The sequence below is a fragment of the Vulpes vulpes genome, chromosome 15 (assembly GCF_048418805.1).
Source record: "Vulpes vulpes isolate BD-2025 chromosome 15, VulVul3, whole genome shotgun sequence".
Classification (NCBI taxonomy): domain Eukaryota; kingdom Metazoa; phylum Chordata; class Mammalia; order Carnivora; family Canidae; genus Vulpes; species Vulpes vulpes.
In genome coordinates, this window is record NC_132794.1 from 61441995 (window position 1) to 61455082 (window position 13088).

The window sequence follows — 13088 nt, forward strand, 5'->3', positions numbered from 1 at the left end:
TATGTACATAGGTTTATTTCTGGGCTCTCTATTCCATTGGTCTATATGTCTTTTATGAAGGTATCATATTGTTTTTGATTCTTGTAGTGTTGTCATAAATTTTGAAATCAGGAAGTATGAGACCTCCAACTTTGTTATTCATTTTCGGAATTGTTTGGCTATTTGTGATCTTTTGAGATTCCCTATGGATATTAGGATGGATCTTTCTGTTTCTGTAAGAAACACAATTGGGATTTTGATAGAGATTACATTTAAACTGTATCTTTGGGGTAGTATTGGCATCATAACTATTAAATCTTTCCAATCCACACACACAGAATTTCTGTCCATTTGTGTCTAAATTCTTTCAGCAGTGTTTTGAAATTTTCTATGTAGAAGTCTTTCACCTCCTTGGCTATATTTATTCCTAAGTATTTTGTTCTTTTTGATGGTTATTAATTTTTAGGAATGTTCATTATTAATATATAAAAATATAGGTGATTTTTGTGTATTGATTCTGTATCTTGCTGCTTTACCAAATGAAGTTATTCTTAGTTTTTTTATGGAATCTTTCGGGTTTTCTGCATTTTGTGTTATCTGTGAACAGGAATAATCGCTTCCTTTTTATTTGAATGCCTTTGATTTATTTTTTCTCCCCTAGCTGCTCTGACCAAGATTTCTAGGACTATGTTGGATAAAACTGGCAAAAGCAGGTATCCTTGTCTTGTTCCTGATCATAGAGAAAAAGCTTCCAGTCTTTTACCAGTGAGTATATGATCTGTGGGCTTTTCATATATGGCTCTTATTATGTTGAAGTGGGAGCATTCTGTTCCTTGTGTAATGGTTTTATCATGAAATTGTGTTGAATCTTCTCATATGCTTTATCTACATCAATTGAGAGGATTGTGTTTTTTTCCCTTCCGTTAATGTGGAGTGTTCCGTCAGTTGATTTTTGTATGTTGAACCATCATCCTTGCTTCCAGGAATATATTCCACTTGGTCATTCTGTATAATCCTTTTCATGTACTGTGGAATTCAGTTTGCTATTATTTTGTTGAAGATTTTCACATTAGTATTTGTGAGGGATTATTGGTCTGTAGTGTTTTTGTCTGGCTTTGGTATCAGGTTAATGCTGGCTTTTATTGAATGAATTTAGAAGTATTTTGGTCTCTTTAATTTGGGGAAAGAATCTGAGGATGATTGGTGTTAATTTTTCTTTAAATATTTGGTAAAATTCACCAGTGAAGCTATTTGGTTCGGGAATTTCCTTGTGAGAGGTTTTTAAATACTCCTTCAATCTCCTAACTAGTTGTGTATTTGTTTGGATTTCCTGAACTGATTTCCTGTTTCTTCATCATTCAGTTTTAGTAGACTGGGAGTGTCTAGGAGTTTATTTCGTCTAGGTTATCCAGTTTATTGGTATACCATTGTTCATCCTCTGTATTTCTGTGGTATCAGTTGTAATGTCTTCTCTTGCATTTAGAAGTTTTTTCTGTAAAGTCGGTTGTAATATCCCCTCTTCCATTTCTGCTGTTGAGTCTTCTCTTTTTTTTCTTAGTCTAGGGTAAAGGTTCGGCAGTTTTGTTGATCTTTTCCAAGAACCAGCTCTTGGCTTCATTGATTTTTCTCCACTGTTATTTTATTCTCTATTTCATTTATCTCTAACCTATAGTATTTTCTGTTTTCAACTAGCTTTGGGTTTAGTTCTCTAAGTTATAGTTAGGTTGTTGATTTGAGATCTTTATTCTTTAACATAAGCATTTATAGCTATACATTTTCCCCTTAGTATTGCTTTCCCTACATCCTATAAATTTTGGTACATTGTGTTTTCATTGTCATTTTTCTGAAGATATTCTTTTATTTCCCTTACAATTTCTTCTTTAACTCATTGGTTAAGAGTGTGTTAATTCTCACATATTTATGGATTTTCCATAAATTCTGTTGAATTCTAGTTTCATTTTACTGTGAGCAGGATAGACACTTTGTATGGTTTCAGTCTTTAAAAATTAATACTTGTTTCATGGCCTAACATGATCTAGGCCAATCTTTCATGTGCATTTTTTAAAAATGTGTATTTTGGGGCACCTGGGTGGTGTAGTCGGTTGAGGGCTGATTCTAGGTTTTGGCTCAGGTTGTGGTATCAGCGTGGTGAGATCAAGCTCTGTGTCAGGCTCCATATTCAGCAGAGTCTGCTTGGGTTTCTCTCTGCCCTTATTACCCTCTTCTCTCTATCTCAAATCTTTAGAGGAAAAAAAGTGTATTTTGCTTTTGCTGGTTGGAATGTTCTGTATATGTCTTTTGGGTCCAGTTGGTTGGTTATTCAAGTACTGTTCTTATTGCTCTTTCTAGTTATATCCATAGGTGGGGTATTGAAGTCTATTATTAATTGCAGAGCTGTTTTTTTCTTCTCACCAGTTCTGTCACTGTTTGCCTCGTATATTTAGGAACTGATGTTTGGTACATATGTAATTGTTAAAACTCCTTGGTGAAATGAGCCTTTTATTAAAATATGGCCTTTTTTTTTTTGTCTTGTAACTGTTTTGACGTAAAGTCTATCTTATCTAATTAATATAGCCACCTCTATCCTCTTTGGGTGCTATTTGCATGCAGTATCTTCATCCTTTCATTTTCATCTATCTATATATATATCATTAGATCTAGACAGAATACACTTATGTCTTTTTTTTTTTTATCCAATCTAGGGGGAATTTAATTCATTTACATTTCAAGTTATTACTGATGGGGAAGAATTTTCTATTGCCATTTTGTATTAAAGTTCTTAAAGGTCTTCAGTCACTTAAATGTCTTAATTTCCTAGGAGCTTCAGCCCTGCTTCTTCTAAAGGCCTTAAATGTTATATTTTATTCTTTTGCCTATAATCTCTTGCATTTGTGGTTCTGCAGACCCCCTTATAGCCCTCATGTGCAGCATTTCCCACTACTTTCAGCAGCCTCCAACCTGATAATCTAAACTGTGCCACCATTCCATCAGTGCTCAGAGTCAGACAAGACAGTCCCTCAAGCAATCCTCAGACAAGTCAGAACATTACAATCAGGTTCTACTCTTGTTTCCATGAATTGAGAGGCTTCCTTCCATATCCCAGGAGGGTAAGGAGAAAGGGTGAGCATAAATGCCATGATATTTCCTATCATTTTGAATGTGGCTTTTACTTGGTTAGGTGTTTGCTTGGTTGTTACTGCTGCTTAATTGGCTTCTATAGTTCTTATACATTGTATCTTCACTGTTTCCATGTGTGTTCATTGGGGGCAAGGGCCTGGAGCTTCCTAATCTGCCATCTTGGTGACATCAATTATCTTTTAAATCTTCAATTATCTTTTAAAGCAATTTATTTTAAAAAGAAAAAGTCTAATATTTATTATATGTTATTATTTCTGGTACTTTTTTATGCATGCATATGCATATTCAGATTTCCTTCTGGTATCATGGTCTGTTTTCATGAAAGACTTCCTTTAACATTTAAGTAGATCTTCTTATACTTCATTAAATTCTACTGGTCTGTTTTAAAGTTCACTGGTCCTTTTTCTGCACTGTCCAAATTGCTGCAGAGCTCATTCAGTTAATTTTTGCCAGAATTACAAACTCTTTCTCCCTTGTCAGGCCAGTGGCTGAATTCTCTGCTCAGCTTGCTAGACCACAGCTATTGTCTTTCTTGTGTTTCTAGGGGTCTCACCCTGCACATGGGGTATTTGGGGTATTTAGGGTATTTAGGTGTCTGCCAAGGATTTGAGGGAATTTCAAGGGCTCCATTCTTTCTAGGATTTGCCGCCTAGAAATTTCTACCACCCTGGCAAAGCTGCTGTCTCATTCCTCAGCCCAGTAAGACTACTTTTTCTGTAAGGTCTATCTCTTGTGAACCCATAAGGTAGAAAGTGCTCTCAGATTCCTTTTTTTTCAAGGATCATATCACTTCCAGTTTCTGCTCACTACCAATTACTCATCTATACCTTCAAATGTTTTTTGTTACCCTCAGAAGAGTTGTCTATTACAAGCCGTCATTATTGGAACTGAATTATTTCTAAAATGTTTAAAATGTGTGAGACATGAACATCATTACAGGTTATCAAAGTTACATTTATTCAGTAATGCAAAGAAGACAACAAAAATTTTATATTTCTGTTAAAAAGTTATAAAAACTATTGTCATATTAGTAATATTTTTTCCAGTAAAGATTGTGAAGACTATATGGGATTTTTTTTTTCCTTTTGCAGGACATAGCCAATGAGGAACACCAAAAAATTGAAGCATTAAAATCAGAAAATAAGAAGCTAGAAAAACAAAAAGGAGAATTAATGATAGGGTTCAAGAAACAATTAAAATTAATTGATATTTTAAAAAGGCAAAAGGTGAGTCTGTCCTTAAAAAACACAGGAGTACCTGGTGGCTTAGTCAGTTAAACGTCTACCTTTGGCTCAGGTCATGATCCCAAGGTCCTGGTATTGAGCTCCACATTAGGCTCCCTGCTCAGTGGGGAGTCTGCTTCTCCCCTTCCCTCCCCCTGCTCCTTTTCTCTCTCTAAAATCTTAAAAAAAAAAAAAAAAAAAAAGTTAAATCATAGATATTATTTGGACTGCTCTACTAAAATAGTTATTTCTACTTTAGATATGTTTTATAGTTTGACATGCTTAGGCACAAAATTTTATCTATATAACATACACAATAAGATTTATATATGTGTCATCCAAGCAAATGGATATTTTCCTGCAAGTAAATTAGTAATGTGGCAAATGGGACTGGAAATACAGTATGGGTACTCCCTAATTATATACAAGAATAACTATTATCTTAGGGGATTGGCTTGCCTCTTGAAACATTGAAGATTGATTCCAAGCTATATTCCCTTCTGTGCACATGAATCACCTGGTAGTGAGAGGATATGAAATCATGGTTCTGCCACTTTCTCTTTTTGTAACAGTTAAATGTTACTATATTTATAATTTATAAATTAAAATGTTACTATATTCTCTTAATAGATTGGTTCAGTAACCACCATGGGCAAAATAGGCTTTTACAGGCTGACCATTGAATGTAATTATTTCAAATCTCACGTTTATTGGAATTCAAGTACACATTCCAACAGAGCTGATAATTGATAGCATATTTATATACCTTTATCAATTTTCTATTGTTCTGTGGTCTACTTTTAATACTAAAATATCGATTTGTTATAAATGCAGATGCATATTGAAGCTGCCAAGATGCTGTCTTTTACCGAAGAGGAATTTATGAAGGCACTTGAATGGGGAAATTCATAAATGATCTACTTTATGTGACTATGTGACCCATATACATTGTATTTAAAACTTTAATGATTTATTCTTACTCTTTATAAACTTTGATTTCATTGGCTTTCATCAGGTAACTCCAGAGAATTCCCTGTTTAGATTTAGGGGATACAGAATTGACATGTAATTATTAAAGGAAATATTTTGTAAAATAGGATAACCCACTTGCCCTCTTATATTATAGAGATTCAGCACTAGTTCATAAGTGATAGTTTGTGAGATAGAAATTGTTCTTCTGACAATAAAACACTTTGAAATTCCTCAGTTTTAACTGTTCTTTTCCCTTACAATACAGAGGAAAAGATACTTTGGCCAAATCTGGGAAATAAAGTTCCTAAAACACAAATACCTGTGGAACTGCAGTCTGAATGGAGATGCAGAAAAAGCTCTGAGCAGCAGCAGTAGAATGGAGAAATTAGTCTCTTGGGTAGTGATATGGAAGTCCGATCTTCAAATTATCATTTCAGGAACAAGAGTTTGACTAAAAGCAATTTTGTAGCTAAAAAATATTCTGTAATTTTTTAATTAGAAAACAACTGTTTACAAAAATAGATTACATTTCAGTGATAGTGAATCCATAAAACAAAAGTTACGGTGACATCTAGTGGTAAAAACAATCTGGGTTTTACCAAATCTTGATGGTATCATTTCTCTCCACAAATTTCACTCCTTTTCTGATATGCTTTCCTAAATTCTTCACCAAGCATATCGATATCATCCTCTTTTTTAAATACTCCCTACAAGAAAAATATTTTTGTGGGTTACTTGAAATACCAGAGCACTTCACTAAATTTTAAGACTAACAAATACATAGACTACAAATTTGTGAAGTTATCTCCAAAATAATGAAATCTATTTAATAGGTTTATGAAAAATATCACTATTCTCTGAAAATTATATTAAATATTCTTTAGCTTGATATATCTATCAGCTCCAGTGTAAGAATTTGTAATACAAATCTGGGCTCTTTGTCACCACTGCCTGCACTGGCTGAATGAGAAAAAATTTAAGGTATGAGAGAGAGGTCAGGGTAAAGAGACTGAGCTTTGCCAGGTTCGTGCATGGGATAGACTCTTGCCTCTACTCAGGGACTGATCAGCTAACATTTAATCTTCCAGGAAAGTCTCCAGGCTTGGAGTTACACCATTTAAACAAGCCCTATGAAAATCTCCAAGCTTTTATTTACTTTTCTTTTCCCTTATACTATATATAAGAGGCTCTTAAATATTTACTTATATAATTTAAAGGAGCGAAAGAATAATTCAGGTCATTTGAGGATTATTAGTTTTGTTAGACTCTCCCCCATCTCTACAATTATTTCCTTTTAAAAATCTCTAAATCCCAGACTCTCTGGAATTTATAGTCTTGTTTTTAAATTAATACATCATTTCATATTCATTAATCCTATCAACCAGTTAGACTATAACATCCTGTGGAAAAGCAATAATTACTCATTTCCCTTTCTCCTTCCTTCCTGAGCACTGCATTGAACACAAAATAAGCACCAGTTCTTCCAAATGAATAAAAAGTCAAATGACATGTCTATATTTGAAGGATGGAAATTGTATTTACATGCATCCAGATGTTTACATGGTTTATGAAACTTATTTGTTACTTCATTTATAAGTCAGAATGTATCTCACCACTTATACATGAAAATGTTATCTTTTGGAAGTGCTTTTAAAAACAAGCTGCCTACTACCTACTTATAACCTCCCATTCATCATACAGCAAATCTATCTCGGACTTGGTTCAAACAGGTGTCTATTAGCGGTGTTTCCAATTACAAGAGTTTCCTGTGTATTATCAATTTTGGTGTACAAAGTATCACAACTGCTTTAGGGTAGTTTAGTTTTAGACTTACTACACCAAAAGGGAAGAAAAAATTTCTAGAATATAAAATCAGGAAATCTAGCGTATACTTCTAAGAAAGTTCAAGACCGACGCTCTCATTTTAGAGACAGAGATCAATGACTGCCTAACATCCACTGCTGCTTTGTAACGCCAGAACTAAGTGAAACACAGGCCCCCTGAAATCCTAATTACCATGTATTTTCCCTGCTAGTAGAGGACAGGAAGATTATACCTTGAGTTAAATCTCACTTACTTTAGGGAGATATCCTAGTAATTTTGTAGCATGTTCTTTAAGAAGTTTTAGTCTTTCTTCTTCAATAATTGCATTAATGCATCCTTGTCGTCTTTGCTGTAACTGCCATTCTTCCAGTTCACGTTGCTGGAAACAAAATTTTATTATTACAGAATACGTTAGTCTTAAGAAGTTATCAAATAAAACTATGCTTGCAGCAAATTAGATAAAATTGATGAACTATTTTTGACATTAACTTCAGAAAATACTATATAGTACATGTCTTTTTCATGTATTATATATACACATATCTCTTTTCCAGTCATTATTCCCTTAAAGTCACAAAAACAATAACCATGACTGGGATTTTAGGGAGGCAAGTATATATTTTCAGGACAGTATCTTCATTACCAAGGAAAAAAATGTTCAAAGGAAGGATTTCCTAATTCAAATATTTATGTAATGTTTACCATATGTCAAGTGCTAAAGGCAGCTTACAATGTAAAACAAAAGTTGGATAAAACAGACTAGGGATATCTATAAAAGGAAAATATTTCCATGAACGTTAAAAGTTTTAAGAGCCTGCATGAGGCCCAAGAGTAGCCACGAGAGTTCCAACAGAAAAACCAATGTTTCTTAGGAGAGTTCTGAATGCCCTTACATAACCACACCAAAATTCTGTACCATATACTATGAAAGAGATGACCAGCTTTAAAAAGTTTTAGGTCTTAAAAGAATTCTTATGGAGTTGTACCCAAATAATCCTCTTGGAAAGAGAAGAGTGCTAAAGGCAAACCACTGAAGTAGTGAGTTCCTATCTACAATTAAAGGAGTAGTAATGTTAAGCTTGTCTGTGCAGTAACTATAGTTTCCGAGGGTCACTATTTCTTCAGACCTCTCCTTGTCAAGGTCATGTAAACTAGAAGAGTATGTCTGTCTCTCTTGCTACAATGGGAGGCTAGCTAGCTTCTACATAACCTAATAACTCTTCGTAGTCACCAGATGAAGATAAAGAAAGATGCTGCGAAACAGCCAAATCTGCGGCCACTTCAACCTATAATTGCTTCTCATGAGAGTATTTTGTCTACTATGATACTATTTGTATTACAGAATCAGAAGCACCATTGATACAGCTAATTGAGAAAAGATACTCTTATTACTCTTACCCATCTTGTTACTGAAAGAGTTGAGTGGCTCCTATTTATCTCTAAGATGAAATAGGGTAACAGAATCTGCCATGGAATTCTTATACCTGAAATATTTTTGAGACTACATTTCAAAGGCTCCCTTATGACTAGTCAGAAGTGTTTACAACAGGACATGGTTTCTGCCAATGGAATATAAGCAAAAGTGTCATATGCAGATTCTGGGAATCAATCTTACACACCCACTTTGTGCCTTCTTCACCTCTTCCATCTCCTGCTTCAAACATGAAGGGTGAAGATCCAATTTAGATCATGAAGATAAAGTTATACCCTGTGGAAGCCACAGTGAAAAGCTAGGCCGAGCCTGGTTGCTGAAGACTGAATAAAGCCTCCATCCAGCCCTGAATTGCCTATCTTTAGGTTTTTATGTGGGAGAAGAGTAAACTATCTACTAAGCCACTATTTATTTGGTACTCTCTACCTGTAGTCAAACCTAATCCTAACTGATCTGTTCCTTATAAAAAGAAGATCCAAGAAAGTTCTGTGATGTGAGGAAAGCTCATTTGTTAGAGATTGTACATCACTGGACAAAAACCTAACTTGGGTAGAATACAAGATTTCTCAGGATGTGGTAAACACATTAAAAATCCTAATAAACATTTTTAGAATAAGGGTTGTTTAAAAAAATCTGAAACCAATTTGTCCATTTAGGACAAATTCTGAATCGCTGGTAGTAAACTTTCCTGGGGAGTTTCAGATTTTGTCTGACTAACCATATGGTTTTTTAAAGCTAGACAGAACTGTAGGTACCTATTTAGGATTTTCTCTGAAATCTGAAAAACAGAGTGAAAGCCTTATAGGATTGTAATAGAATGGATTAATATGTTCCATGATCATGAAAACACCCTTGCCCTTGGGATGTAACCCAATCTCACTGATATTTTAAGCACACAACTTCATACTAGGAATATTTACATTAGAAAAAAATTAAGGCAAATTGTTTGTAGAAGTATCTATGCTTCAGGCAGTTTTATCTGATTTCCATTTGACAGTTTCAGTAGTCCACAGTAATGTTATTGAATGTCTGAGCTAAGTTATGAAGAAAAGAAACTGGATTAACACTTAGTGCTGAGGTGAAGTCAACAGAATTTGGTGGCTGACTAAAATTATTAGATAGGAATGGGTAAAAAATCCAGGAATGATTCCAAGGTCATAGACTTGGGTGACTGAATATGTGGTCTTTAACCGAGATTCAGAAATTGGAAAAAATGTCTGGAATGTTCAATTGTGGAAACCTTAATTCTAATGCACCTGTAAGATTTATGTCATTTAGACATCTGGAAATACGGCAACAGAACTATGGTGTGAAATGAGTAAGAAGAGAGGAAGAGGAAAGCCAGAGTATCTCAACACTTCTTGAAGCAGGCACAAGACAGAGCTGATCCCTCTGGTTTTCTTTTTTCTTTTTTTTTTTTTTTGTATTTATTTATGATAGTCACACACAGAGAGAGAGAGAGAGGCAGAGGGAGAAGCAGGCTCCATGCACCGGGAGCCCGACGTGGGATTCAATCCCGGGTCTCCAGGATTGCGCCCTGGGCCAAAGGCAGGCGCTAAACCGCTGCGCCACCCAGGGATCCCTCCCTCTGGTTTTCTATGATAGACCATCCAGATTCTCTTGCCTTTATAACCATTTCTTTGTCTTGTCATTGTTTTTTTTCCTCCTCCTCCTAACTCCTTTGCCTATTATTCAAGTTTCTCATTGTGGTAATTTCATATGCTGCCAACTTAGAATAGCCTTCTGCTTTTATTCATCTATTATGTATTTCCAGGTAAAACCACAAAGTTCTGCCATAAACATACGGTTGACCTATGAACACCACAGGTTTGAACTGCACAGGTCCACTTACCTGCAGTATTTTTTTGATAAATACAATATAGTACTGTAAATGTATTTCCTCTTCCTTATGATTTTCCTAGTATTTTTTTTTTCTCTAGCTTACTTTAAGAATACAGTATAGGGACGCCTGGGTGGCTCAGCAGTTGAGCATCTGCCTTTGGCTCAAGGCATGCTCCCAGGATCCTGGGATCAAGTCCCACATCAGGCTCCCTGCATGGGAGCTCTGCCTGTCTCCCTCTGCCTGTGTCTCTGCCTCTCTCTCCCTCTGCCTGTCTCTCTCATGAATAAATAAATAAATCTTAAAAAAAATAAGAATACAATATATATATATATATTTATATATAATACATATATAAAGTAAGAACTAATTAAATCTTTATGTTATCTGTAAGGCTTCTGGTCATCAGTAGGCTGTTAAGTTTGGGGGAGTCAAAAGTGTATGTGGGTTTTTCACTGGGGTTGGGGAGGAAGTGTCAGCACCCCTAAACCTGTGCTATTCATGGGTCAACTAAATTGCACAATTAGTAAATTACAGCTACCAAATTCTATAAATGTTTACACTACAGATTTAAGAAATGTGTTCTTAGTATAATTTTATATTTAATCAAGTCTTTTATTCCTGTCTACCCATACAGGAAAATATCATCACTTTATTAATTATTAATCCCAGCTCTGCCATTTACTTGCTGTGAAACTTTGAGCAATATATATAATCTCCCTCTGCCTTAGTTTCCAATAGTACCTAACTCAAAGGGTTGAAAGTTTAAGGTTATCACTTTGCTTTTAATGGACTTAGAATAGTGAATGACACATGTAAACACTCAATAAATGTTAGTGGTTATCACTACCACGTCTATTAATATTTTAAAATATCATATGCCTAATCTGTACTCTTCATATTTAGAGCTGTTTATGTTTATAAAACACATGTTATCTTACTTGGTTCTCAAAGCACAACAATCTAGTGAGGCAGATTATATAAGTATTATTTCAGGCTTATGAATGAAACTGACAAATCGATGTGTCCAAAGGCACAAATCTAGTTCCCTCTCTCTTAAATCTACATTTCCAACTAAGAAATCTCCCTGGGGCCTCAAAATTAATGTGGACAAAATGGAATTACATGCCCCTTTGAAATCTATTTTTCTTTGTTTTCTTTAGGACCTCACCTACTCACTCACTGAAGATGGAAGCAATAGTATTATTTAGTAGTAGCAGCAGCAGCTATAATCCTGATCTCACCTCTCCAGACCTAACTGGTCACCAAGCCCCATCAAGTGTATCTCTTGGACAGGCCCCTTCTCCATTTGCATGGGCTTTCTCTGCCTATCACGGACTTAACTATAGTAATGTCCTAACTGGACTCCCTGTCTCCAGTCTTACTCCCCTTATGTCTACCCCTAATACCTCTACTCAAGTCATCTCGCCAAGCAGAACTTATCATGTAGCTTTCTTCTTTTTTTAAAGATTTTATCTATTTATTCATGAGAGACACAGAGAGGGAGAGAGACAGGCAGAGGGAGAAGCAGACTCCATGCAGGGAGCCTGACGTGGGACTCAATCCCTGGTCTCCAGAATCACACCCTGGGCTGAAGGCAGCGCTAAACTGCCGAGCCACCCAGGCTGCCTAGATTTCTTAATTCTTCACCGGGTCCCCCTGCATAAAGACCATTTTCCTTAAAATAGCATCCAGTGCATTCATGATGTGTCCCCTCTACCATACTAAGATCCCCACACCTTATAATTATTATCACAGGTACTTGGCCTATATCTTTATATAATGATTGTTCTTATATATTTTCTTTAACCAAGACCATAAACCCATAGATATAATGGACTTGGTTGTATTTATGTTCTCAAAACCAACCAACCAGTATCCAGTACATAGAAAGCATCAATATATTCTCAATGCATTAGTAAATGGTCAGAAATATCTATACCATCTGATTAGTAAACAGATACCTAACCACCTCTGGCACATATAAAGGTCTCAGTTAAACATTAAAGAGATACACTTGATGGGGCTTGGTGACCAGTTAGGTCTGGAGAGGTGAGATCAGGATTATAGCTGCTGCTGCTACTACTAAATAATACTATTGCTTCCATCTTCAGTGAGTGAGTAGGTGAGGTCCTAAAGAAAACAAAGAAAAATAGATTTCAAAGGGGCATGTAATTCCATTTTGTCCACATTAATTTTGAGGCCCCAGGGAGATTTCTTAGTTGGAAATGTAGATTTAAGAGAGAGGGAACTAGATTTGTGCCTTTGGACACATCGATTTGTCAGTTTCATTCATAAGCCTGAAATAATACTTATATAATCTGCCTCACTAGATTGTTGTGCTTTGAGTGGAGGAACAGATGAGCTGATTGTTACTCAGTGATAATAAAAAAGACGCAACAGTTTTTCTTACTTTGTCTGCAAGGAACTGGTTGCGACGCTCTTCAATGAGTTTTTCCACAGCCCTCCTGTGTTCTAGTTGCTTCATTCTTTGTTTCTGAGCATTCATCAGTTCTATCCGATCGTCTTCAGCAAGTTTTGCGAGCATAGCCTTTCGAAAGGTCTCCTCTTCCTCTTTGGCAGCCTGGAGTACTAGTTCCTTCAGGGCCATTTGTTCTATAAAATTTTGCTTCATCTCCTTTTGCTTTCTCAATTTCTCTTCTGCTTCCTCCTAAACAAC

The 13088-nt window shown here is 35.6% G+C and overlaps 2 protein-coding genes across 9 annotated transcripts in view; one reads left to right on the forward strand and one right to left on the reverse strand.

Moving 5' to 3' along the window:
• Positions 1 to 5542, forward strand: part of TEX9 (testis expressed 9) — a 55695-nt gene extending 50153 nt beyond the window's left edge. For 3 of the 4 annotated variants that reach the window (XM_025997534.2, XM_072738597.1, XM_072738596.1), the window contains 2 exons: positions 4209 to 4343; positions 5175 to 5542. In XM_025997534.2, coding sequence (XP_025853319.1) covers positions 4209 to 4343; positions 5175 to 5252 — 213 coding nt within the window. In that variant the 3' untranslated portion in view covers positions 5253 to 5542. Of the gene's footprint in view, positions 1 to 640; positions 744 to 4208; positions 4344 to 5174 lie in introns of those variants that run through there. The other variant, XM_072738598.1, reaches the window with a different exon arrangement.
• Positions 4051 to 13088, reverse strand: part of MNS1 (meiosis specific nuclear structural 1) — a 65095-nt gene continuing 56057 nt past the window's right edge. For 4 of the 5 annotated variants that reach the window (XM_072738593.1, XM_072738592.1, XM_025997400.2 and 1 more), the window contains 3 exons: positions 12822 to 13079; positions 7390 to 7515; positions 4051 to 6019 (listed from right to left, as the gene is read on the reverse strand). In XM_072738593.1, coding sequence (XP_072594694.1) covers positions 5927 to 6019; positions 7390 to 7515; positions 12822 to 13079 — 477 coding nt within the window. In that variant the 3' untranslated portion in view covers positions 4051 to 5926. The remainder of the gene's footprint in view (positions 6020 to 7389; positions 7516 to 12821; positions 13080 to 13088) is intronic. The other variant, XR_003234818.2, reaches the window with a different exon arrangement.